We start from the raw sequence: 27,458 nt of genomic DNA, 5'->3' as shown, positions 1-27,458 counted from the left end.
AAGCTAAGATGAGTGTACTTATTATACCAAGAAACTTATTAAGTTTCTAACAAGTGGAAAGTTACCAGAGGTCCAAAAATTAACCACTTCCATGCCAGCTAATTCTCATTGGGGTGGGGTGGGGGTTAGTTGTCTTTGTAATTCTCTGTTACATTGTCTAGAGTTAAATGTTGCTTTCTTTTCTTTAGCATCTTTCAGATAATTGAGATTATCATGCCATTAAAAAAATTATAACTAAACAAGATGTTGAATAATGCATTTTGGTTCATATCAAAATCAAGCCAATATTTTTTTTGGAAGGAATAAACTATTAGACCTACTTTACAGAGAATAATTGAGTCATAAGACAAGGGATGATTTGCTAGCCGCATGTAGCAGTCACTTCGGTTAGACTGGTATTGCCAAATTGTATTTCAAGAATGGCCAACCAGGTAGCCTTTTGAGGCCTGCCAGACCCTGGGGTGAGGAATTGATAGAGATGGGCTCTGTTGAATCCTCCTACTCAAGATTCTGTCAAACTTAAGTGTCATTATAGATTGAAGCAGAATTGTACACTTACATTATAGGGTAATTGGAGAAGCACTTTGATTTTGTACAGATCTTTCCTGTTCAGGAAATATATATATTTACCTACTTCAGAGATGTATATAAACATGCATTAGACAGTCACAAACATCTTATGATTTTGTTCATGTAAGCAGTCACCTAGGGAAGTGGAGGGATGGGGAAGGTTTATCTCTTTTTTCCTTGAATGCTCTACTTGTTTCTACTGAAGTATGGAACTTGGCTTCTTTAGCAACATGTCATTATTTGACATTCAAATTGTCCCAGACCTGGCCACTGGGAGCCACTCTGATGACACCCAGTCTTTGCAAGATGCCCCATCAGTTTTTTTTGGACAAGATATTTCTGGCTGATCTTGTACCCACCCTGTCCTATCCCTGGAAGCAGTCATTCTTTGAAGGAGCCCTCACAATCTTTCTTCAGCATTTATATTATTTTTATATAATATAAAAATATTTTATATTTTCCTGTCTTAGTCTAGATTCTACTTCTTTGAGAGTGCATAGATGTCAGTCTTATTTGCCAATATCTTCCCTTGGCATAAGGCCTAGCACATTAGGCATTGACTAAACATTTATTGAGTTAAAAAATGTTGTTATGGGGCTGGGCTGTAGCTCAATGGTAGAGTGCTTGCTTTGCAAGCATGAGGCACTGGGTTCGATCCTTAGCACCACGTAAAAATAAATTAATAAAATAAAGATATTGTGTCCATCTACAACTAAAAAAATATTTTTAAAAAATTTGTTATGGTTCAGTGATTAAAACTAGGTTTCAAAATGATGCTGATGGCTTTTCTTTGTTTTCCTTCATCTAGGAAGAAATGTTGGCAATTTGGCGATGAGAAGTTGTGAAAACTGACCTCATAGTGGTACACAAGCACTATGGGACCTGGCACTCATGCTTATTGGGCAGCCATTCTCCACTGGTAATGTTGAGAAGCCCTCCACTCTACTGGAAAACACTAATCTGATCTTGGAAGTGGCTGTTTGTGGCAGGATGTGTCGACGATGATGATGGCAAGAAAGCAAGATGTCCGCATTCCCACCTACAACATCAGTGTGGTGGGATTGTCTGGGACCGAGAAGGAGAAAGGCCAGTGTGGCATTGGGAAGTCTTGTCTCTGTAACCGCTTTGTGCGCCCAAGTGCTGATGAGTTTCACTTGGACCATACCTCTGTCCTCAGCACCAGTGACTTTGGTGGGCGAGTGGTCAATAATGACCACTTTCTCTACTGGGGAGAAGTTGGCCGCTCCCTGGAGGATTGTGTGGAATGTAAGATGCACATTGTGGAACAGACTGAATTTATTGATGATCAGACTTTTCAACCTCATCGAAGCACGGCCCTGCAGCCCTACATCAAGAGAGCTGCTGCAACCAAGCTTGCATCAGCTGAAAAACTCATGTACTTTTGCACTGACCAGCTGGGGCTGGAACAGGACTTTGAGCAGAAACAAATGCCAGATGGAAAGCTGCTGGTGGATGGTTTTCTTCTTGGTATTGATGTTAGCAGGGGCATGAATAGGAACTTTGATGACCAGCTCAAGTTTGTCTCTAATCTCTACAATCAGCTTGCAAAAACAAAAAAGCCCATCGTGGTGGTCCTGACCAAGTGTGATGAGGGTGTCGAGCGGTACATTAGAGATGCACATACTTTTGCCTTAAGCAAAAAGAACCTTCAGGTTGTAGAGACCTCAGCAAGATCCAATGTAAATGTGGATTTGGCTTTCAGCACCTTAGTGCAACTCATTGATAAAAGTCGGGGGAAAACAAAAATTATTCCTTATTTTGAAGCTCTCAAACAACAAAGCCAGCAGATAGCTACAGCAAAAGACAAATATGAGTGGCTGGTGAGTCGCATTGTGAAAAATCACAATGAGAATTGGTTGAGTGTCAGCCGAAAGATGCAGGCCTCCCCAGAGTACCAGGACTATGTCTACCTGGAAGGGACTCAGAAGGCCAAGAAGCTGTTTCTACAGCACATCCATCGCCTCAAGCATGAGCACATTGAGCGCAGGAGAAAGCTGTACCTAGCTGCCCTGCCATTAGCTTTTGAAGCTCTTATTCCTAATCTAGATGAAATAGACCACCTAAGCTGCATAAAAGCCAAAAAACTATTAGAGACTAAGCCAGAATTCTTGAAGTGGTTTGTTGTGCTTGAAGAGACACCATGGGATGCCACCAGCCACATTGACAACATGGAAAATGAACGGATTCCCTTTGACTTAATGGATACTGTCCCTGCCGAGCAGCTCTACGAGGCCCACTTAGAGAAGCTGAGGAATGAGAGGAAGAGAGCTGAGATGAGAAGGGCATTCAAGGAAAACCTGGAGACCTCGCCTTTCATAACTCCTGGAAAACCTTGGGAAGAGGCCCGTAGTTTTATTATGAATGAAGATTTCTATCAGTGGCTGGAAGAATCTGTATACATGGATATTTATGGCAAACATCAAAAGCAGATTATAGACAAAGCAAAGGAAGAATTTCAAGAGTTACTTTTGGAATATTCAGAATTGTTTTATGAGCTGGAGCTGGATGCTAAGCCCAGCAAGGAAAAGATGGGCGTCATTCAGGATGTCTTGGGGGAAGAACAGCGATTTAAAGCACTACAAAAGCTCCAGGCAGAGCGGGATGCCCTCATTCTGAAGCACATTCACTTTGTGTACCACCCAACAAAAGAGACCTGCCCCAGCTGCCCAGCATGTGTGGATGCTAAGATTGAGCACTTGATTAGTTCTCGGTTTATCCGACCATCTGACCGGAATCAGAAAAATTCACTTTCTGACCCCAACATTGATAGGATCAACTTGGTTATCTTGGGCAAAGATGGCCTCGCCCGAGAGTTGGCCAATGAGATTCGAGCTCTTTGTACTAATGATGACAAGTATGTGATAGATGGTAAAATGTATGAACTTTCCCTGAGGCCAATAGAGGGGAATGTCAGGCTTCCTGTGAACTCTTTCCAGACACCAACCTTTCAGCCCCACGGCTGTCTCTGCCTTTACAATTCAAAGGAATCACTATCCTACGTAGTAGAGAGTATAGAAAAAAGCAGAGAGTCCACACTGGGCCGGCGGGATAATCATTTAGTCCACCTCCCCCTGACATTAATTTTGGTTAACAAGAGAGGAGATACCAGTGGAGAGACCCTGCATAGCTTAATACAACAAGGTCAGCAAATTGCTAGCAAACTTCAGTGTGTCTTTCTAGACCCAGCTTCTGCTGGCATCGGTTATGGACGGAACATTAACGAGAAGCAAATCAGTCAAGTTTTAAAAGGACTGCTAGACTCAAAGCGAAACTTAAACCTGGTCAGTTCTACTGCTAGCATCAAAGATTTGGCCGATGTCGATCTGCGAATTGTTATGTGTCTGATGTGTGGGGATCCTTTTAGTGCGGACGATATACTCTTTCCTGTCCTTCAGTCCCAAACCTGTAAGTCTTCCCATTGTGGGAGCAACAACTCTGTTTTACTTGAACTTCCAATTGGACTACACAAAAAGCGCATTGAACTGTCTATTCTCTCATACCATTCCTCGTTTAGCATCAGAAAGAGCCGGTTGGTTCATGGGTACATTGTTTTTTATTCAGCCAAACGCAAGGCCTCCTTGGCTATGTTATGTGCCTTTCTTTGTGAAGTGCAGGATATTATCCCTATCCAGCTTGTAGCACTCACTGATGGCGCCATAGACGTCCTGGACAATGACTTAAGTCGGGAACAGCTGTCAGAGGGGGAGGAGATCGCTCAAGAGATTGATGGAAGGTTCACAAGTATCCCCTGTAGCCAACCCCAGCACAAACTTGAGATCTTTCACCCATTTTTTAAAGATGTGGTGGAGAAAAAGAACATAATTGAGGCCACTCATATGTACGATAATGCTGCTGAGGCCTGTAGCACCACTGAGGAGGTCTTTAACTCCCCCCGGGCCGGCTCACCACTCTGCAACTCAAACCTGCAGGATTCAGAAGAGGATATCGAGCCCCCATCTTACACCCTGTTCCGAGAAGATACATCACTGCCCTCTCTGTCCAAAGACCATTCCAAACTTTCTATGGAACTGGAGGGAAATGACGGGCTGTCTTTCATCATGAGCAATTTTGAGAGTAAACTGAACAACAAAGTACCTCCACCAGTCAAACCAAAGCCCCCTGTCCATTTTGAAATCACGAAGGGAGATCTGTCTTATTTAGACCAAGGCCATAGGGATGGACAGAGGAAGTCTGTGTCCTCTAGTCCCTGGCTGCCTCAGGATGGCTTTGATCCTTCTGACTATGCTGAACCCATGGATGCTGTGGTGAAGCCGAGGAATGAAGAAGAAAATATATACTCTGTGCCCCATGACAGCACCCAAGGCAAAATCATCACCATTCGGAACATCAACAAAGCCCAATCCAATGGCAGTGGCAATGGTTCCGACAGTGAGATGGACACCAGTTCTCTAGAGCGAGGCCGCAAGGTATCCATTGTGAGCAAGCCTGTGCTATACAGGACGAGATGCACCCGGCTGGGGCGGTTTGCTAGTTACCGAACCAGTTTCAGCGTGGGGAGTGATGATGAGCTGGGGCCCATTCGGAAGAAAGAGGAGGATCAGGCATCCCAGGGCTATAAAGGGGACAATGCTGTCATTCCATATGAAACCGATGAAGACCCGAGGAGGAGGAATATCCTTCGCAGTCTAAGGAGGAACACTAAGGTAAGATGCCAGTTTAGAGTGAATCATAGAGGTTGATTTGTGCGCTGGCTCAGGGAGGCTTGATTGATAATGATGACTTTTCAAGGACAACTTATTCTGGTTTATTTTATTATTTTTTTTAAAGAGAGAGTGAGAGAGAGAGGGGAGAGAGATAGAGAGAGAGAGAATTTTTTTAATATTTATTTTTCAGTTCTCGGTGGACACAACATCTTTGTTGGTATGTGGTGCTGAGGATCGAACCTGGATCGCACGCATACCAGGCGAGTGCGCTACCGCTTAAGCCACATCCCCAGCCCTTATTCTGGTTTAAAAAAAAAAATTCTTGTGTGTGAGAGAGAAAGAGATTTTTTTTCTTTGACCTTGCTTTGAAGATCACTACTACAGGCTGCTTGCAAGTAGTTAGGACCTTAAATAGGTAGCCTGAGTTGTCTTTGTGTAAAACAGTAATTACCAAAATGAGCAAATGGTGCAGAACTCATTTGTGTCCTGCCAAGTGGTCAAGCCATTGAAGATATACTTGCTCTTTGTCACTTCAGCATCAGATTGTAGACTTAACATGCCTCAGTCTCTTACTGCTAAATATAAATATTATTCATACATTTCTTAAATGCTCTTTCCCTTGCTGATCCACAAAAGTTGCTATATTTTAGATTAATGAGAAATTAGATGCTTATTTGTACTCATAAAGCAGTGAATGGCTTTCAGTACATAAATGGAAAAGAGTCTTGCCACTGAGAGTTAGAAAGTAGTCTCATATTTGTGAAATTGAAATGCTGTCTAGCTCTATTTATTGTCTCCTTCAGCAAGTTGCTGCTATCAGTGAGAGCCTCTTTTTTTTCTTTTTTTGGTACCATGGATTGAACCCAGGAGCACTTTACTATTGAATCACATCCCCAGCCCTTTTCTATATATTACATTTTATTTATACTCATCACTTTTGATGTTTGCCATAAATATCTACGTATGCAACTCAACTCTCACTGAGTTACTTAGTGCCTTGCTAAGTTGCTGAGGCTGGTTTTCAACTCAGGATCCTCATGCCTCAGCCTCCCCGGCTGCTAGGATTACAGGTGTGTGCCACCATGCCTGGCAAGAGTACTTCATATTTTACATAGGGACCACAGTGGGACAGGGGGGGAAATGGGAAGGGATTAAACAGATAACAGTATGCATCATGTATGCCAGGCCTGCTCTGCCAGATGTAGAGGCAGTGACCCCAGTATAGCAGCAGATGAAGTAGAATTTTTTGCACAGAATTGTAGTTTGCAGGGCAAAAATCTGTAAGTGGTACCCTGTCCCCAACTTAGTCTTTTTAGAGTAGCAGGACATACCCTCTCTTTCCAGAGAAAGACATCTTGATGAGAGACCACACAGAAATACAACAACTCTTGATACACAGAATGGTTTCTCTACGTCAAAAGTTTTTGCTGTTCTCCTTCCCGTGAAACAGTAGAGAACAAAGTCACTAGTCTGGAGGTATTACAGGGACCTGTGGAAAGCAAAGTTGCCAGAAACTTTTGTACTGTTACAAGACATACCGAATCAGAAGGCTCTAGAGTCCAGGCTGTCTCGAGAGCTGACAGTTCTCTTGTAACATAACATGGAGGCTAGTTCAGCAGCAGTTTGTGCCCTCAGAGATGGAGGGATGTGTTTCCATTGCCTCCCAAGGAAATTGCATCCACCTCATGTTCCTTCACTGTGTGCACAATGTTCCCCAGTCACCATTAACCAGGATCTTCCAGAGTTTTCTTACCTGTGCAGTGTCAGAAAGGGCAGGGGGCAGTGTGAGGTGTTCTGCCTCCCTCATCCACCACAAAATGATAATAGATATCAATACATTCTTCTGCTTTTCCTCCATGTGGAGTCCTTCATTTGATCTGCCTTTCCTATTTTATTCTCCAAAGGTTGGTAGGAGGCAGACACATTAAAAGTGTCCTTACTCAGGAAGCCAGAAAAACAGCCTGCCAATATTTCCCAAAGCTCCCGTTTAATGATCTGGAATCCAAACATTTTGGCTTTCTTTTCCTCCTCCACTCCCGGTGAAGCCTCTTGCCAGGAGAGCCTATCTGAATGTGACATTCTTCTAAATTTGTGGGGTGTTTGCACACCTGGGAATTAGGAAGGTGGCATAATAGCGTACTGAATTATGATTTTTTCTGACTTCTGGCGACATTTTTAAATACTGCAAGTGATGCTTTTAAAATACATTCTGAAACAAGCTGTGCTTTCAAGAGCTGTCACTCTGCTGCAGGTTCAGCAGGAACAGCTGGCCTCAGAGCTGCAGAGATGGCTGTGTTCTTGCTGGTGGCCAAGCTCTTCACCTGGAACCCCCTCACTCAGGGCTGCCAGGTCCCCATGCAAGGAGCCAAGATTGCTGGCCCATCTTTAGTGATGTGGACCATGTCTCTTTGAGTCAAATAAAAACAATTCCTCTGGCTGAAGAGTAATTGCATGCCAGAAGTCAGTTTAGGAATATCCTTTAAAAAGAGTAAATGAAAGGTGAAATTGTCTTTTCCTGCAGTGGAGAAATGATCTTTTGAACTGAGCATGGCTGTTTTGTCAGCCTAGTGCAGAGAGGAAGAAAGCCTTTTTTACCAGAGCAAATCTCCTATCAAAATTGCTGCCATTAAGAATGCAAACTGGGGACTGGGGTTGTGGCTCAGTGGTAGAGTACTTGCCTAGCACATGTTAGACACTGGGTTCAATCTCTAGCACCACATTTATTTAATTGATTTTTTTTTAATTCTTTTTTTTTTGTAGTTGTAGATAGACAGAATGCCTTTATCTTGTTTAATTTTTTTCAAGCCCAGTTCCTCACACATGCTAGGCAAGTGCTCTGCTGCTGAGCTACAGCCCTAGCCCCTCTAGCACCATATTTAAAAAAAAAAAAAAAATAATGCAGATTGATGGGTTGGACTTGTAGCGCAGTGGTAGAGTGCTTGCCTAGCACGTGTGAGGCACTGGGTTCGATTCTCAGTACCACATATGCTGACCATAAATAAAAAAAGGTCCATTAACAACTAAAAAAAATATTTTTTAAAAAATGCAGATTGATACTTGTTTTACTGGAAAAGCAAAATACCATCAAGTCAAAGAAGGCCAAGCCAGCCCCTCTGTTGGGGATTTGGCCTTTGATTTTTATTGGCATGACAAAGCAGTACGACATTTATTTGAAGTGAGGGGAAAGCCAGGCACTGAAACTTCAGTTGGTTGTGGAAAACACCTCAGTCCCTCCTCCATGCCAAATATTCGTGCGGAATGGCCCAGCTCCTTCTTGCCCAGGTATCAGCACCCAGTTGGGGTAGCAAAACTCACACAATTACTGAAAATGGGTCTTCTGCCCAGGAAAGGCTGGGTGTGGGCAGAGAGCCCACAGTAGGGCTTAGGGATGTTCAGGTAGAATGGGGTATAGTGATTAGCAGCTGAGGCTCTGGGAATCAGGGGGCCTCTGGTCAGATCTCAGCTCCCCTGTTTCCTCCCTTGGGCTTTGAACACATGATTCACTTTTCCATACCCTGCTGTAAAAGAGGGAGCACCTTCCTCTTAGGTTTGGAGGAATGGACACTGGGCAGACCAGGGAAGCCTTAGCGGCTGGTGTATAACGAGACTGAAGCGTTGGCATGGGTTGAGTGGAGACCTGAAAGTGAAATAGGCATGTCATACTCAGAAAAAGGAGACAGCTGGTCTGGCCTAGCTGACCAACACCATGCCTCCTCTCTGTGTAAATTTTAACCCTTGTGTTACTTGTCTGCTTTCTTGGTACTTCCCCTGGCAACTGCCCTAGTGAAAAAAACTCTGTCCTGGGTGCCAGTGCACCAATGGGGGAGAAAGAAAAATTACCCAGTGCCCTTGGCTAATTTGCTAGATTAGTTCTTCGCTGTGAAACTGGAGTCAGAGTGAGGGAAGAGCTTTCATCTCTCCTAATGAAAGTGCAGACTGTAAAGCTGACTCTCCTTCTGGGTCCTTTTCCCAGAGGAACCATTCAGCAACCCACCCTCAGTGGGAGCCTTCCGCACTCCGCTGAATGAAATTGAAACTCTGTGATTGCACTTCAGCGAGGTTTGTGAATAGAGCTTTGTCTAAAGCTTTGGTGCTGCACATGGTCTCTGTCTCCCAGTGCCATGCGTTTGCAAAGACGAGATTGAGATCGGCGGCTCTTATTTTAAAGCCAAGAAATAAGCTCGGGAGTCTTGCTCCACAAATGTCCTGAATTTGATGTGTTTGACCACGATATAAAGAGAGGACGTTATTGGCTGTTTACCCTTTTATCTGATGTGTTCTTATTTTTGTGTAAAAAGAAAAAAAGACAAAAAAGAATGATAAAGAAAATCTTTCACTCACTGTAGCTGCCACATGACAAGACAACCTATTGAAAAGCTAACCAATTCAATCACGCATTGTTTGGTCTATAAGGCACCAAGTAACCAGTTTGACAGTTTGTGGGCCCCCCCCATCCCCCCAAGTGAATTGGCTTATTTCATTGGATTCAGTGAATTGGCTGGTTGTTGTGGCTTTGTGTGGACACAGCTCTCATTCTGTGAGGCCTAGAGCAGAGTTAAAGTTTCTAGTGTGAATAAAAACCAGCTGGAGAAGTGGACCGCTTGCTCCCCTGGGCGGGATGTTGATTTGACAGACAAGTTGAATGCTATGAGATCTGAGTTCTTTGTAACCTGCTCAGGAAAGACTCAGCGTGTGCTTCAGAAAAAGCTAGCCCTACTCAGTGAGATGGTGGTGGTTCTGCTTGGGTTTTTTTGGTGGTACTGGGGATTGAACTGAGGGGGCTCTACCACTGAGCTTCATTTCCAGTCTTTTTTTTCAATTTTATTTTGGAATAAGGTCTCCCTCTGTTGCCCAGGCTGGCCTTGAATTTATAATCCTCTTGCCTCAACTTCCCAGGTGGCTGGGATTACAGGTGTGTGCCACCATGCCTGGCCATCGGAGCTGAGGTATTTGAACCCAGTCTTCTGATTTCTACTCCCATTGGGTTTTTAGAGTTGAATCCACAAGCTACTGATATTCAATGGTCGGGCACACATAAGTAGACCACTCAATCAATCCATTCAATTTGTTCATTCAAACAAAGGACCTTGGTTATCCATAAACAAAGTCCCATTTCCCCACACAGTTCCCTAAGAATGCCATGATGCTATGTTTGTTTCTGGTATTAGAGTCTAGTTGATTAGAAAACAATAATGGCAAGGAGACCCTGAAGTAGCCACTGGAACTTTGAGAAATTGTTTCAAACTGGTGTCACTGGGTTCTCAGTTTATTTTAAGCTTGAAGAATTTCTGTATTGTGTTTTGGTGATAAGAATAGACTGTCTTTTAACTTTCTGCCTTAGGTTTCAGCACACCTGTGCTTAAAATAAGTAAATCAATAAAATAGGCTACCCAAATCTGTTTTTCAAAGAACAGAGTATTGCTGTGCTGCTTCTCTGAGCTAACTTGTTCTCTAGACCTGGTGATGCTGAAATACCTTTGTAGCAACCCAGATAATTTCAACTTTAGTCAGAAATCACCTCTGTTTCCAAAAGGAAGGACTTGCACATGAATCCATCCAGTGTTCAGGAAGAGGCAAGCAGATAAAGAAGGGGCCACAGCACTGGGAAGTGCAGCATCAACGTGCATAGAATTCCAGGCAGGGCATTGAACATGTCCGGATCTTGCAGGCCCTCCTCCCTGCTTAGTCCCTCATTGCACTGGCTATGAATTGAGTGAGTCACTGAGAGCAACAGGAATGGACCAGGTTTGCCAGACTTCGTGCCTTTCTAGAACAGAAAGCTATGATCTCTATTTGGGGTCTGTGATGGATGACTGGCCTTCCTTTTTTTCCCCATCATTCAGGAAGCCTGAATGGTAGGAAGGCCAGGACTTCATGCTCCTTCCTGTTCATTCCTAAAAATGCTCTCAACTACTAACTGCCAGCTTAAAGGAGATCAAATCTGAACATTTGTCCTTAAAGAATAGACTTCACCAGCAAGAATTAGTCTGCCCACAGGTTTTATCTTAAACTTGAGCTTGGATTTATTCTGAGCCAGAAGTTGGAGAACATTTGGGGCATAAGTGAGTAACAAGAATTTCCTTTTGAAAAAGAGAGAAAGGGGCTGGGGCTCAGTGGTGTCGCACTTGTCTAGTATGTGTGAGGGACTGGGTTCGATTCTCAGCAACACTTGTAAATTAAAAAAAGAAGGTCTATCAACAACTAAAAAATTAAAATAAAAGTTTAAAAAAAGAAAAAGATAATTCCTGATCAGAGATTCAGTGTTGATTATAAAACGTGAAGGAAGCTTGAGTAGTATCACTTACGGAATCTTTCAGTTTTTCTAAGACTCCTGCCTTTACAGTTAGTCCAGAGTGTGTCACCACCAACCTGACCATGTGTGTGACCCTCTGGCACTCTACTTATATTGGTTTTCCTCTTTCTCCCTTTCAGATGATGCCATCCCTTTTCCACACTGTGTTCTGTATATTGTATTGTGCCTTTAAAAAAAAAAAAAGAAAAGAAAAGAAAGCCTGCATTCTTGGTATTAGGGAGGGAATGCAGGGGCATTTTACCACTGAGCTACATTCTCAGCCCTTTTTATTTTTTATTTTGAGGCAAGGACTTGCGAAGTATCTGAGGCTGATCTTGAACTCACAATCTTCCTGCCTCAGCATCCCCATGAGTAGCTGGGATGGCTGGTGTGCACCACTGTGCCTGGATGGATTCTGTTTGTTTGTTTGTTTGTTTTAGTTATAGGTGGACACAATATCTTTGCTTTATTTTTATGTGGCGCTGAGGATCAAACCCAGTGCCTCACGCATGCAAGGCAAGCACTCTACCTCTGAGCCACAACCCCAGCCCCTGGATTCTGTTTTTTGTTGTCTTTTTTTTTTTTTCCCTTCAGTTGTAGGTGGACACTGAATCTTTATTTATTTTTATGTGGTGCTGAAGATTGAACTCAGTGCCTCACACATGCCATGCAAGCACTTTACCTCTGAGCCACAACTCCAGCCCCTTTTTATTGTTTTGTTACCAGCATTTAAAAGGCTATGCTAAGGACAGATATGGTGATGCATGCTTGTAATCCCAGCAGCACCTGTAATTTCAGCAGCTGGGGAGGCTGAGGCAGGAGGATCACAAGTTCAAAGCCAGCCTCAGCAATTTAGCGAGACCCTAAGCAACTTAGCAAGTCCTATCTCAAAATAATAAATAAAAACAGCTGGGAATGTGGCTCAGTGGTTAAGTGCAGCTGGGTTTAATGCCTGGTAGTCTATGCTAGTTGGTACACAACTCATATTATCTGACCCAAAAGTCTGGATAGGTGCTTAGACATGTATAAGAGTATTTATGGAGAGCAGAAGAAAATATTTGAAGCTGACAATTTGGAATCATTGAGGAGCTATGCCTGCTGTTCCCACAGAAGATACACTATTCTTATCCAGAGAGGGTGGCTGGCTTCTCTACTGGAGCCCTGAAACTGCCTGTGTTATTGACAGTCCTCCCGGCCTTTTGGCTTTGTCACTCAGTTCTTACCTATGGATGTCCAGGTCAGTTGTTGTTGGGGCTGCATTTTTTTTTTAATTTTTAATATTTATTTTTTAGTTCTCGGCGGACACAACATCTTTGTTGGTATGTGGTGCTGAGGATCGAACCCGGGCCGCATGCATGCCAGGCGAGCGCGCTACTGTTTGAGCCACATCCCCAGCCCCTTTTTTTTAAAAACCAGTCAGAGTGTAAGTTCATCAAGGGTAGGAGGCAACTTTGGTCCTGGTATTAGCTCTGCTGCCACTTTGCTATGTGAGCTTGAATAATTTATTAAAAAAGAAAAATACCAAGATTCTTGTCCTCTAGGAACTTAGACCAGTAGAAAAATAGTTGTGTGTGTGTACGTAAGTGACTGTACCTTATTCAGTGCCTCTAGAATGACAGATGGAATTAATCATTTCATCTGGTTTTTAAAAAGGGGTTTTGATAAACACTACTGTCCATGTGTGAACAAGGGCCCTTAGCCTTGTTCCTAACAAGGTGAGAGCACATCACACAAGGAGAAGAGATCTGTACTCAGGCAGTCCTCACCCGAGTGTGGAAACAGGGAAGGAATATTGATCAGGTGCATTATTGGGAACTGCTCAGCATGTTTGTTGAGATCCCACTGCACATCAAGCCCTAAATCTGAATCATCTTCCATGCTCAAGGAAGCACTCCTTCTCCAGGCTCTTCCTTATTTCATGGCTGGCATTCTACCCTTTATCTTGCCCTGGTGTGTTTGGAGGGGCTGTGGGGTAGATTTACACCCCAGTAGGGAACAGAGGCAAGTGACAAATGTAGCTTCCTACTCTGCCACAGTCTTTGAGTTTTGCCTTTTTGCCCTGTTTCTAAAAAGCCAAGAGGCCACTGGCCGATTCCAATCATCTCTTCCTCCAAATGCAGCACTGGCATAAACCATTGTTTATAAACTTTGACACATGATTAGTTTCAAGACTTAGAAGTAGGCTTTTTTTTTTATTTTCAAAAAATATTTTTTAATTGTCAGTGGACTTTATTTTATTTATTTATATGTGGTGCTGAGAAGTCAAGATGAAAGTGAGTCAGGCTGATCCAGCCCCCGATCTGCAGTGGCATTTCATTGTGGAGGGAGGAGCGTGGGCCTTCAGTCATCGATGACAGCACCCTGCACACTGGGCTGGAATCTCTCCCAGCCTCCCTTCTGAACTGTGCATCTGCCCTTACCTTTCAGGGTGATGGTGAGGTTGACATGACTGTGCAGGGCACTCAGTACTCATCTGGGTCACTTCTATTTTTGACCCACTTGTGTTCTACACTTTGAGGCACAGATGTGTAGATGGGTCTCAGAGGTTGGCTTCCTAAAAGCTTTTTCAGTTTAACCTATTGAGTGTCCCCCAAAGAAGATGAATGTTGAGTGGTGTCACTTTATCTTTCCTAAGCACCTGCTGCTGAGAGTGCTTCCCATGACTCTTTAACGAGGGACACGTGTCTGACTGGGAGCAGGAGACTTCTGGCAGACCACTCAAGAATGGCATTTCCAGCTGAAGTGTGCCCAGTAATCCTTCAGATGCCTGAAGTGTCAGTTGCTGTATCTGCAGTTTGGCTCGGCACACCACAAACTCCTGATTTCCTTACTAGGCAGGTTTAGAATTGAACAAGAACTCATTACTTAATTTTGGGACTCCCTAAAGAATCTGCAGTTATCTTAAGGATGTATTTCACATTTGGTAAACCAAAGTTTGCTTAACTCTTAAAAGGTCAGGGGTGGAAAAAATCCGTGTCTTTCAGCAGAAGGAGGTTGATGCTGTTTCAGAGCTTGGTCTCCATTTCCATTGCACGAATGGAGGATTGAACTAGCTGTTGGACTTTTTGAGGTGAAAGAGATAAGAGCAACTGGCTAATTTAGCCTTCTATCTCTCTTATCTCTCTCAACAAAACCCTTTGGAAGCCATTTGGACATATTTGTCATAGTGCATCTCCATTCTTTCCTTTTCTAGCTTACAGGACTTTGGTATGGAGGATATTATTGCCATGAGAAGTTCTCCAGACACTCAAGTGTTCAGTTATCCCAAGAACTTCCACCAGAAGACTGTACACTGCAGTGACTGAGAGCATGGGTTTTACAGTCATACTGACTTGATGGAAAAGTTACTGGATTCCCTAGGAAAATTCAGTGGGGTTCTTAACATCCACACCCACAGATAAATTGTGAACCTGAGTGAAGGAATGCATGTAAAAGAACTTTAGGTCTGCTGCATAAAAGTATTTAATTGACTTGGAGCTGAATTTTTTAGCCAACTCTCATTAATACAACATACCTGCATCATCTTGTTTGGTCCTGAGAAGGTGAAAAAATATGAGAAAACTTGGCTGGCTACTAGAACTGTCTAGGAGGCTTTCTGATTAGGAGGCACTTCCTCACAGATTCCCTTTAGTTCCATTTTTTCCCCCTTTATACCAGTTTACTTGGAAATCAGTTTTACTGAAGAACAATGCTGTTTGGTTTAGTTTTGACAGGGAAATTTGGCAGGATTAATAGAAGAACACTGTTTAAACACAGATGGTTGCCTTTGGTTATTCATGCTCTAGAGCTAACCTTTTAAATGTTAGGGACGTTTTTCAGTGAGAGGATTACTTGATGCATCTGGTTGCAATAATGTGTAACAACAGAAGGACTCAGTTCTTTATAAGAACTCTTGTTTATTGGATGTACAAGGTGCTGAGCCACTTCCATACCTCATATCATTTAACCCTCATGACTGCCCTGTGACCAAGCCTCACTTCACAAAGGTGGATATGGCACATTATTTGACCCAGTTCATAGAACTTGTCAGAATTCTTACTCAGGTCTGTTAGACTTCAAAGCTTATGTTTTTCATTTTCTTATCTGTCTTTCTATCTATTTGCTTGCTTGCTTGCTTGTTTGTTTGTTTGTTTGTTTGGAATACCTTTTTGTAAGTTGCTGAGTTGCTGAGGCTGGCCTTGAACTTGTGATCTTCCAGCCTCAGCCTCCCAAGTGGCTGGGATTATTGGTGTGCACCACCAAACCCAAATCAAAGCTTAAATTCTTTTTTTTAAAATACATTTATTTATTCATTCATTCATTCATTCATTCATTCATTTATTTATTTATGGTGCTGAGGATCAAACCCAGGGCTTTTGAGCCACAACCCCAGCCCCCAAAGCTTAAATTCTTTATGTTGTGCTTTATACAAGTAGAATATGCTAGACAGTTTAGATTGGAAATATTATCTTCTGTAAAGATAGATCATATATCACTAACTTTCTTTTGCTTAATTCTTTGGTAAAAATCAGAGCCTGTTTGATTTAGGCACCACATCACAATTTTTGGCCAGCAGTGCACATATCATAATGGGAAGGGCCAGACCTTGTGGCTAGTGTAGTTCTCCAGGACTCCAGTGTCCTCTATGTTGAACCACTCAGCAGAGTGTGGGAAGATGGGCTTCTCTTTGCCTTTAGTTTATTCTCTGAACTATTACCAACCAGCAGACCAGAAATGGGCTTTTTTTTTTTTCTTCTTTTTGTACTGGGGATTGAATCCAGGGACATTTTTACCACTGAGCTATGTCCCCAGCCCATTTTCTTTTTTATTTTGAGTCAGGGTCTCACTAAGTTGCTGAGACTGGCTTGAACTTGCAATCCTCCTGCCGTGGCTGCTGTCACTGGGATTGTAGTGTGCACCATCACGCCTGGTGTGTTCTCCTCTTTGCTACTCATTTGCACAGAATATTCTCAAAGAATCTCAGATTAAGTTGGGCATGGTGGTGCATGCCTGTAATCCAAAATACTCAGGAAACCGAGGCAAAAGGATTGCAAATTGCCTGTCTCAAATTTTTTAAAACTTGGGTTAGGAATGTGGCTTAGTGGAGAGTACTTCCCTAGCATACATGAGTCCCTGGGTTTGATGCCCAACACTGGGGAAAAATAATTTTTAAAATTAAATTTAAAGGGCTGGGGATGTGGCTCAAGTGGTAGCGCGCTTGCCTGGCATGCGTGCGGCCCGGGTTCAATCCTCAGCACCGCATACAAACAAAGATGTTGTGTCCGCCGAAAACTAAAACATAAGTATTAAAATCTCTCTCTCTCTCTCTCTCTCTCTCTCTCTCTCTCTCTCTCTCTCTCTCTCTCTCTAAAAAAAAATTAAATTTAAAAAAATATCCACCTTATACTTAGTGGTAAAGCACCTCTGGGTTTAATGCCCGGTACTTGGCAGGGGCCAGTGGTGATGGGGAAGAATCTCAGACTAAACAGGAAGTGACTTGTTCCCTTATAAAGGGTACTAAAAGGAATGCGAATGGGCAGGAGAAGGAAAGGGAAAGGCCAGCTGATGACCTGGCAGTAAGTTGTCTCCTCCAGGGGGTTTAATGTAAAATCCCCAACTAGGTTTATAGCCTGTGTACATTTCTAAGTAAATCTGCCCTTCTATATTGATCTCATAAACTTGGAAAGGAAACCAAATTGCTGAAGACACACCTGGATGTGTTTATCTTGATCCTATTTGGTTACTCTCCTCTTTTTAGTAGATATTTTAACAATAGGTCAAGTACATTTCTATGGCTTTCGGAAAGTTACCATTTGTGTATAACAGGGTCCCATCCTCATGTGAGCTTTAAAATGAAAGGGTTGAATAATTTTTGGAGCAGAATATTTCAGTATTAACTTGAACAGACCTTTCTGGGTTTGAGTCCCAAGCACTGCCACTTACTCTTTATGTTATTTAGACACCTGAAACATTTCCTTTGTAAAACAGAATCTTGTAAAGTTTAAAAATAAAATTTGGAACTTGCTTGGTACATAGTAAGTTCTCAAATAGTTGGTGTTGCTGCTGCTACTGTTACTACTTCATAAAGAAGATGACTTTGGGAAAGAACAGACAAAAAAAAAAAAAACACGACAAAGTAAAGTAATTCTATTAGTTGGCTTTACCATTTTCTTATGTGGAAACCACTAGGAAATCACCCTAATCTAAAGTATTAGTGTGCATTTTGTCCTTTTTTTTTTTTTTTTTTTGGTACTTGGTACTCAAAGGATAGGATATTTGCACAGGATATTCTCAAAGAATATTATTTTGGGGTGTAATTCTCAAAGAATTCTTACTTGGGGGTGTAAGCCCTAGCAGAGTGTACGCTATGTGTCTTTTCTGAAAAGAAGAAATTATTAGTTCTCTGATCTAGCTTTTATCTTTTGAAGGTTTTAGCCATCTCTGAGTACATAACAACTTTATCCATGTGGACTATTTGGAAAACTTCCTGTTTACTCCAGTGCATCCCTGATAAAGGATGTGGATAGTCATCTTTTGTTATTTTATTAAATAAACTTGGCCTGCTTCTTATAAACATCTTTGTTCTAATAAAGTGGTTTCAACACTCAAGGTGTGATTATATGGCAACTTTCTGGCACCTTGTCTGGTATTAGTGAGGTGAGCAAGTGGGTCTTTTTATCTTACTTGCAATCTTTCCATCAGTTTCTACCCCACTGTGCATTCCTCTCTAGAAGCCTTACTGATATATGACAATACTCACTTTATTTTTGTGCTTCCTTTTTCTTTGACAGAAACCAAAGCCCAAACCTCGACCGTCCATCACAAAGGCAACCTGGGAGAGTAACTACTTTGGGGTGCCCTTAACAACTGTCGTAACTCCAGAGAAGCCGATCCCCATTTTTATTGAAAGGTGCATTGAGTACATTGAAGCTACAGGTGAGTCTGACTTTGCAGCATACAAGACCTTTCACTGTCTACAGGAAATTTTCTGAGAGCTGGGCCTTCTGGAGTTTCTGGAAGCTGTGATAAAATTTTGTGTGAAATGCTTCAGGAGAAAGAGCCCAGCATCCTGACAGCTGTCAGACTGGGTCTTCCATTTTCATGCAGCTGCGAAGCTGTTGTGTGCTCAGTGTTTGGCAGCTGTTTTGGCTTCAGGACTGCAATGTGATGGGGTAGGTCTCTCCTCTGGCCAACTTTGTACCCAGCCAGAGTATATAGCACTGCTGTCACTTGCCTGCCTGTGTCCCCTGTAGATCTGAAAGCTCCTTCAGGGCAAGGAAAGAGTCATATTTATCATCATATTCTCTGTATTATACTGGACACATCATACATTTGGTTCATGCATCATTGTAAATATTACAACCTTTGGCATTGTTGAATAAGTATCTGAAAATTGTGTATCAATAGGATGTTTTTTCAGAAGAAAACAGAATGCTTGGATAACTTGTGCTCATGCTGCTGAATTTCAGCCACATTGACAACTTGGAGTTATCACAAATGCAGACTGTCTTAAAATTTTCTTCAATGTCCTTGAAATGACTAGATTTTATTTGTGTTAAAACAATTTGTTTAGAGCGCCCATGTCTCTTTGACCTCGATTTTTCACACCACTTGTTCCCTGATTTTCTGCTGGCTCCTTTTGCTTGTGTGGGTTCCTGAGTATCAATATTTGAGCTTTAGTGGTGGCACATGCTTATAATACCAGTGACTTAGGAGGCTGAGGCAGGAGGATTGCAAGTTCAAAGCCAGCCTCAGCAACTTGTAAGGCCCTGTCTTAAAATAAAAGATGAAAAGGGCTGGGATGTGGCTCAGTGGTTAAGTAATCCTAGGTTCAAAAGTTTAAACTCAAAAAATACAAGTTTATATTAATTTGAAAAGGGTAAGTACTTTTCTTTCAATGTTCTTTCTAATGCCAGTGTTTTCTGTAATGATATAAAGTACCATGTGATATAGATAGCCCACCAGCCTCTGCCAATCTCTTCAGCAGCAGCCTGTGAAACTGAAGTGACAGTGTTAATATTTGCTTAGGAAGTGCTAAATCAGGGAAGATAGTTTTCAAGTTGAAGTTCACCAAAGACTTTGTGGTTGTTTCCTGGATTTTCTATGTGACAGGCACCTAGGGTTGATAAGCATGCTAGGTTAACAAGCAGATCTGTGGCCTCGCTTAGTCCATTCTGTACCCAAAACCTTCTCAGTGTCCATCCCTTGACGCTGGTTTCATATCAGTTTTTTTCCTGGCACCTTCCACTCAGACAAGGATAAAATCTTCAGAAAGCAAATTAGAGTGGTTGAAGCCACTCCTGCACTTCAGAGATTGGGTCATTTTCATGGCGGGAGGTGAGACACCTTTTTCCCCTTAACTTTTTTATTTTGAAATACTTGATAACTGTACAAATTGTAAGTTATTACTCCCAACCTGACTAAATGTTAATTTAATCACATTTGCTATGTCATCCTTTCTGTGTATCTCTCTTTTTTTTTATGGTTCTCTCTATAAAATGTTTGAAAGTCACAGATATGATGCACCTTGTTTTCCAAATACTTGAGTGATTATTCCTGAAAATATTCTCTTATACAATTACTAAGCAATTATCAAAATTAGGAAGTTAATTCAGTACTAATCTTGTTTGTGATCTTTAGATATTTTCATTTCATTAGTAATGTCTTTCATAGCAGCATACAAAAATTATTTTGGTTCAAGTCCTAATTTGACCCTCATGTTACATGTAGTTGTTAAATCTTTTTAGTCTCTGATCTGGAGCAGTTTGTTCATTTTAAAGAATTCTGGTCAATTTTTTGGTATATGTCCTTCAACTTGGCTTTTGTTTTCTTTCCTTTGGGTGTTTTCTCATGATTAAATTTGGTTTTGTGCTTTGGGCAGGAACAGCAGGTAGCGGTGCTGGGTCCTTCCCAGTGCATCACATCAGGAGGTATGTGATGTTGTTTTTCCTATCCCTGAAGCTGTTCACTTTGATCAGTTGAAGAAGGTGGTGTCTGCCAGGCTGCTACACTGGATAGCTGCTCATTTCCCCTTAGACCCAAAGGGTAATTAGTAGGGAGCTGCTTAGAGACTGTATAAGTAGTAGATCTCTCCTAATACTTTCACCCACTAGTTTGATTTGCTCTTTTTTGAGGGGACAGGAGGTGCTGGGAATGGATCCCAGGGCCTCCCACATGCTAGGCAAGCACTCTGCTACTAAGCTACACCCCCAGCCCTGACCCACTAGTTTGAGCATCCAGCCATGACTTGCTGGTACAGTGATCACTAGAGTTTTCTAAATTCCTGCATTGATTAGTAGTATTCTGTCAAGAGCTCATACTTCTCACTGGGAGCCTCTGAGCCTCCTTAAGTAGTGGCAGTGGCATGGGGTGTTGTGCTCCCCACTTGCCCTCTAGCTGAGTGTACTGGTGGGTTGACCTGCCTTGCCTGTCCGGCTTCTCCAACTTTCAACTCAGCATGATTAGATCTGTGCATCCTCTGATGAGGTGACACCTCTCCCTGCTATTCTAATTGTGAATCCTTTTAGCTCTAAAGACCTGTTCACCCTGCCCTCCCCCTCCTCCAGCCACCCACTAAGCTATTCCTCTTAAAGCCCAACTAGGCTTGATGTGGTGATACAGCAACTCAGGAGGCTAATAAGGCAGGGGGATTGTAAGTTTAAGGCCAGCCTCAGCAACTTATTGAGGCTCTAAGCAACGTAGTGTCTCAAAATAAAAAAGGACTGGGGATGTGGCTTAGTGGTTAAGTGACCCTTGGTTCAATCCCCAGTACAAAAAAAAAGCCCAGCTGGATTGTTTCACTGCCCCAGAATGCTAGGAGCATCAAGGTCATCTCAGATTCATCTGATCAAGCCCCAAGTATGTCACATCTACTTTTCATCTCTTGACTTTCCCCCTCTACTTTATTTCTGTTGTCCTATCATTACTCCCTCAGTCCATTCTCTTCTGGAAAACTGCTTCATGATCCCTGGTTGTCTGCCAGGTGCATATCATGCTCCTGACCCCTCCAGCCCACTCCATAACTATTATGCCTGCATTTTACATAAGACATTGTTTTGTGGTCATATTCCTCAGATGTTAAATACATTGTGGAAACATATTCTCCTCCACTTGAACCCAGGGGCACTCTGCCAGTCCTTCTTATTTTTTTTATGTTGAGATAGGGTCTTGCAGTTGCCCAGGCAACTTGCCATCCTCCTGCCTTAGCCTCCCAAGTAACTAGGAGTACATGTGTGTACCACTGCTCCCAGGCAAGCATGGCTTTTTTTTTTTTTAATATTTTTTAGTTATAGATAGTACCATATCTTTGTTTATTCGTTTTTATGTGGTGCTGAGGATCAAACCCAGTGCCTCACAGTGAACCCAGTGCCACTGAGCCCCAGCCCAAGCATGACTTTTTTGAACAAAATTATTTACTATAATTGGCAAACAAAAATTAAATATGTTCATCTCCTACAGCTTCTTTGAAAATATGGAAAACTTGACTGCCTTATGCATTGCTGTGTAATGTTGCGTAAGTGACCACAGCACAAGGACTGGGGTGTAACTAAGTGGTAGAGTGCTTGCCTAGCACACAGGAGGCCTTGGGTTCCATTGCCATTACTGCCCCAACAAGAATGACAATTGCACAGATTGTTTAACCATGTAGCATTTTCTCCTGATGTGCTTAAAATTAAGAAGCAGAATAGCTAAGAGGCCTTTTGAAGTATTAACAGTGTCCGATTTACAGTCCAGCTGGGTTAGAATCTTTGCTCTGTCATCTGTTTATCTGTGGAACAAGGTGACAACAGACCTTGCATCTTAGCGGGCCATGAGGGCTTGGAGAGACCCATACACAGGACACATGTCATGGTACTCAGTCCACAGAAGTGCTCTTAGAGAGCTGGTTATCACTGTTAGCTTCACCAGCTGTATTCTTGGTCTCCCTTCCCTTCATTTGAATGTCTGACATTACCTTTAAGTGTGAACACTCATGACTGTTTTCTTTTTCCCCAAACTTTTCAATTCAAGATAGTTCCTACTAAAAAGTTGTTAAGAGTTGTACAAGGATCATCTGGTATTCAGGTGGTTAACATTTCTCCATGTCTGTCCTTTTCTCCCTCTGATTTTTATTGTTGTTAAACCTTTAAGGGCTGGAGTTGTGGCTCAGCAGTAGAGCGCTCATCTAGCACGTGCAAGGCCCTGGGTTCAATCCTCAGCACCACGTAAAAATAAAATGTATTGTGTCCAACTACAACTAAAATAAAAAACTTGAAAGCAAAATGCAGATGCCATGTCACCTCACTATCAAAATCCTCAGCATGTGTCCCTAAGCTTAAAAGACCCTCCTCTCTAACATTATCACTTAAAAAGATTTTTTTTAAGTTTGTTGATAGACTCTTCTTAAATCGAACCCAGTGCATCATGCATGCTAGGCAAGCTGAGCCATAACCCCAGCCCTAACATTAATACTTTTAAGATTGTTATCCCTGGACTTGGGGTGTGGCTGAGTGGTCGAGAACTTGCCTAGTATACACAATGCCCTGGTTCTATCCATAGCACTTCCCCCCTCCAAAAAAAAGTGTGTACTCACATATATATGTATTTGTATGTGTGAATATGCCTTGATTTAGTAGTTCATTGCATATATGTAATCCATGCTTAAATTTGCTCATTTGACTTATATCTGTCTGGCATGGCCAAGTTGTTCATTTCAGGATCTAATCAATATTCATAATGTATCTTGTGTCCTTTCAGTCTAGAATAGTCCTCTCTGCCTTAAATATATATGTATATGAATGATTGTGGCTCAGTGACAGAGGACTTGCCTTGCACATGTGAGGCACTGGGTTTGATCCTCAGCACCACAAAAAAATAAATAAATAAAAATAAAGGTATTGTGTCCATCTAAAACTTTAAAAAAAAATCTTTTTTTTTTTTTTTAAATTATGAAGACCTTTTCTGAAGAATCTAGACAAGTTGTCTTGTAGAGTATAATCTTCCTTTATTGTAGTGTGTTGTCTAAATCTATCATCCTCAGACCCCTCTAACACCACCCATGGCTACCTCAGAATGTGTCCCAGTTGACCCCCAAGGTACAGTGGACACAGGGCTACTGTCTTCCTCTCCGGACAGGATGCCTGTGTGATTTGAGCACAGGGGACTCTGTAGATGGTGTTTGACAATTTAATGAATTGTGTGCTGGTGCTTTCCTCAGTGCTAACTGGCTTATAGCTGACTTATACTTGACTTTTCTTAGGGAAAGCAGGCCTCTTGTTCATCTTTCCCCTCTCACTGCTGGTAGAATTGCCATCTGACTGCACAGTTTCACATTGAGAGTTCAGGCAGGCACGTCTGCCCAATTGGAGATGTCATTCCCAGTGAGCCTTGTTTATCAGGCCTTGTCCAAGCAGTCCAGAGTCAGAAGTTATCATGTCCCTGTTTTTGTGTCTGTCTCCTACACCTTGGCACTTGAACGCTTGTCCTGGCAAATATAGCATTGCGTCAGCCTTTTTGAGGGCAGGAGTAGAAGATTACACTCCTACTGTTAGCAGTGGGAAGAACACCGGAACCTCAGGGCCTCAGATGTTGCCATCCACCTCTCAGCACAGCCAGTGGAAGTATAGGAAACTGGAGAAAGAAATCTCACAGTGGAGAGGAAGGTGGCTTTACAAATTAGGATGACTTGAGCCATACCATCACTTTATAAACATTAGTTTCTGATTGTACAGGTTTTTAATTTTTTTTATTAGTTACACATGACAGAACAATGATCTTGACAATTCATACATTTGAATCAAATGGGGTATAATTTCTTATTCTGATTGATTGTACAGGTTTTTACACTTTTTTATTAGTTCACATGACAGTACAATGATCTTGACAATTCATACATTTGACAAACATTAGTTTCTAATTACAAGACTAATATACTCATTATAAAGCAAATTAACCATTATAGGTATGTATAACAGAAAGTGAGCATGGCTTAGAATTCCAGTCTCCAGATGTGATCTCCATTAATTGGATTATGCTTTCAGCCATTACTAGTCCTCCAGAAGGTTTGAAAGGATGAGATCATGTCCATACCATTCTGTAGTTTGTTGTTTGTTTATCTGTTTTTAGACAGGGTCTCACTAAGTTGCCCATGCTGGCCTTAAACTTGAGATCTTCCTGCCTCAGCCTCCCTGGTCTCCGGGATTACAGGCATGTGCCCAGCTGTTTGTTTTAACTTAACATTATATACCTTGAACAGCATCTTCTTAACTCTGTCTCCAGGTAAACTGAGTTGTAGATTGGGAGGGAAGGGACGCAGGCAGGTATTGGTATCAAACCCAAGCACATGCTGTATCACTGAGCCACACTCTGAACCCTGTGCTGTGTTTTGATTAAAGAAGGCAGCAGGAGTTAGTATCAGAAGGAAGTCTTGGGAGTGTAGGCAAAGAAGCTTTGTTTGCAGAGGGGGCATGTGGCAGATTACTGCAACTTCCATGCCCCTCCCACTCACATTAAAAGGAAAGCACAAGAAAAAAGATCTTGGCTTTTTCATTTAAAAATATGCCACTCCTGCTGGGTATGGTAATGCACACCCATAGTCCCAGCAACTTGGGATGCCAAGGCAGGAGAATTCAGCAACTTAGGGAGACCCTATCTCAAAATAAAAAGGGATAGGGATGGGATATAGCTCAGTGGTTTAACACCAATCCCCAGTACTGAAGAAAATTTTCTCTCTCTCTCTCTCTTTTTTTTTTTTTTTTTTGCCACTCCTGGTATTTTTAACCCAGGGCCTAGTTGAGGCTCTTCCCCTTTACTTTTTTCCTTCTCAACTTAGTTCATAAAATGTGGTTATAGATTGGTTCTGGCTTGCACCTGTCTTTTTCCTTGAGCTTTGTGACAAATTCATTTGCCCCTGTTTCATATTTCCTGAAACAGGAATATGTTTGAGCAGTCTCCACTAGGTAGAATAGCTTTCAGATTGATCTGCAGATGGTTTTAGGCCAGCCCAGGTCTGGGGACAGCCTCTGTGCTTGCTGTGCTAATAGGATATAGGGTATTAGATTTTCACTCTCTCAGCTCCGGTTACATGGAAAGGTCAGAAGAGGGCATGTCACTACCACAGCTGCTCCAGGACCTCCATGAGAGCAGTGTCAGGGTAGGGGGAGCCTGGGAGTAAGAAGACTTTTTATTTTTCTCTCTCAGAAAAAAATCTTTTTTCCCTTTTCTTTCCATTTCCATCTATATGGGAAAATTGGTTGAAGCCATAGAATCGTTGAGTCCTTTTAGAGAAGTATGACTTCTAAGTAACAGAACATTGGCCAAATTAATGTGAGCTCTCTGATGCGTGTCACGAAGTAGGAATATTGGGTTCTATGCAGTCCGTTTCACTGGCTTGGGGTGAAGGGTTACTTCTAGAGCCTGTTCACCATTCTCCTGAGAACACTTGCTCAGGATAAAATTCACTGACTTTACACCTTCTGGTGGCCACCCACTAAGGTCTAAAAGCCTAGGCCTCAGCCAGGTGCAGTAGCACACACCTTTACATAATCCTAGCTACTAGGGAGACTGAGGCAAGAGGATCACGAGTTCAAGGTCAGCCTTAGCAACGTAGACCCTGTCTCAAAATAAACAAGGCTGGGAATATGGCTTAGTGGTAGAGCATCCCTAGGTTCAATTTCCAGTACCACAAAATAAATCCATAAAGCTGAGGTATAGAACTAAATTTGAGTCAAAGTTTCCTGCAGCTCAGAAATCCCCTTAGGGAGCCTGCAATTGTTCCACTGCACAAGTCTCAGCATCCTGGAGGCCGAGCACTTGTGCTCTGATTGTCCTAGCCTTGTTACACTTGACCTTACACCTTAGCTTCTCCTCAGCCTCACTTTGTAGCCTTTTAGAAATCGCATTGTCTAGGCTTGGTTTCTTTGAATGATGTGGGAGACCAAACCTCTTCCTGACACTTTGAATAACTTTTTATCTTTTTTTCTTTGGGTCTGGTCGACAGTTACAAAAATGATTTCTTGTGCAGCTAGTCCTTTCTTAGTTTCTTTACTTACTGAGAGACAACCATTACCTACCCTTCTAGTGAGTGCCCGGGGTCTCAGAAGGGGCTCTGTTCTACAGAGAGGCGGTTTCTTTGGGCAAAAGGCACTTGTTTGATATTTTAAATTATCATGTGTTCCGACCATTCTCTATGTCTAACTGGTAGGCCAGTTTAGTTATGGCATCTTAATTTCAATTAATTTCAATTAATCTCCATGGAGTGTAGGTCAAGGGAGTTTGGCAGCTGTTGAAGATAATAATGCCAAAGATGGTTTGCCAGCACATGCACTCACCCCAATTCTTAAACATTTGTGGAGTGTTGCTATGACCTAACATTGTTTTAGGCACTTGGTGTATGTGATCTCATTTCATAAGAGATTGTTCTGTTTCTTTAAGAACCCAGGTGTGGTGGGAAGCTGGCTCTTGGGAGGGGATAAGGGAATATCTTTTTTTTTTTTTTTGGTCACTGCAAGGAGGACCCCAGTGTCAGTAAAGTGCAGGGTTAGACTCACTTGAAAGGAGGTGGCGGCATTTATTACCAACCCTCTTCACCCACCGCACTGTATTGTGAGGAATCTTCCACAAAACCTGGTGGCAGGACCTCTCAGGGCAGTACCTGCTTGGGCACAGCATTAAAGCTGAAGCATATTTGTTTTCAAAAGCCCTTTGCTAGGACCTAGAACTGAGTCAGGTAACCCTGCCTTTGAGTGTCAGTGTCAGCACTTAACGGGCTACAGTTCAATGGCACTTTTTTGATTCACTTTCCAGGGGCACTGCCCCTTGATAATCAGGTCACGCTTGACTTCTCATCCCCAGTTGAGTGTGGAAGTCCCAGATACAGGAGCAGGTGGCTGTAGGAAGGCAAACTTCCTGACATTTCATTAACACTCTAAAAATAATGAGCTTACTATCTTTTT

At 42.3% G+C, this 27,458-nt stretch overlaps 1 protein-coding gene across 1 annotated transcript in view; it reads left to right on the top strand.

Moving 5' to 3' along the window:
• The window catches only part of Arhgap35 (Rho GTPase activating protein 35), a 121,793-nt gene that overhangs the window by 45,381 nt on the left and 48,954 nt on the right, over positions 1-27,458 (top strand). Inside the window, exons 2-3 of the mRNA XM_078031811.1 lie at positions 1,379-5,255; positions 18,318-18,462. Coding sequence (XP_077887937.1) covers positions 1,572-5,255; positions 18,318-18,462 — 3,829 coding nt within the window. The 5' untranslated portion in view covers positions 1,379-1,571. The remainder of the gene's footprint in view (positions 1-1,378; positions 5,256-18,317; positions 18,463-27,458) is intronic.

This window comes from Ictidomys tridecemlineatus, chromosome 15, assembly GCF_052094955.1.
Source record: "Ictidomys tridecemlineatus isolate mIctTri1 chromosome 15, mIctTri1.hap1, whole genome shotgun sequence".
Classification (NCBI taxonomy): Eukaryota; Metazoa; Chordata; class Mammalia; order Rodentia; family Sciuridae; genus Ictidomys; species Ictidomys tridecemlineatus.
Note: the sequence above shows the minus strand (reverse complement) of the source record. Positions and strands in the feature narration are given on the sequence as shown.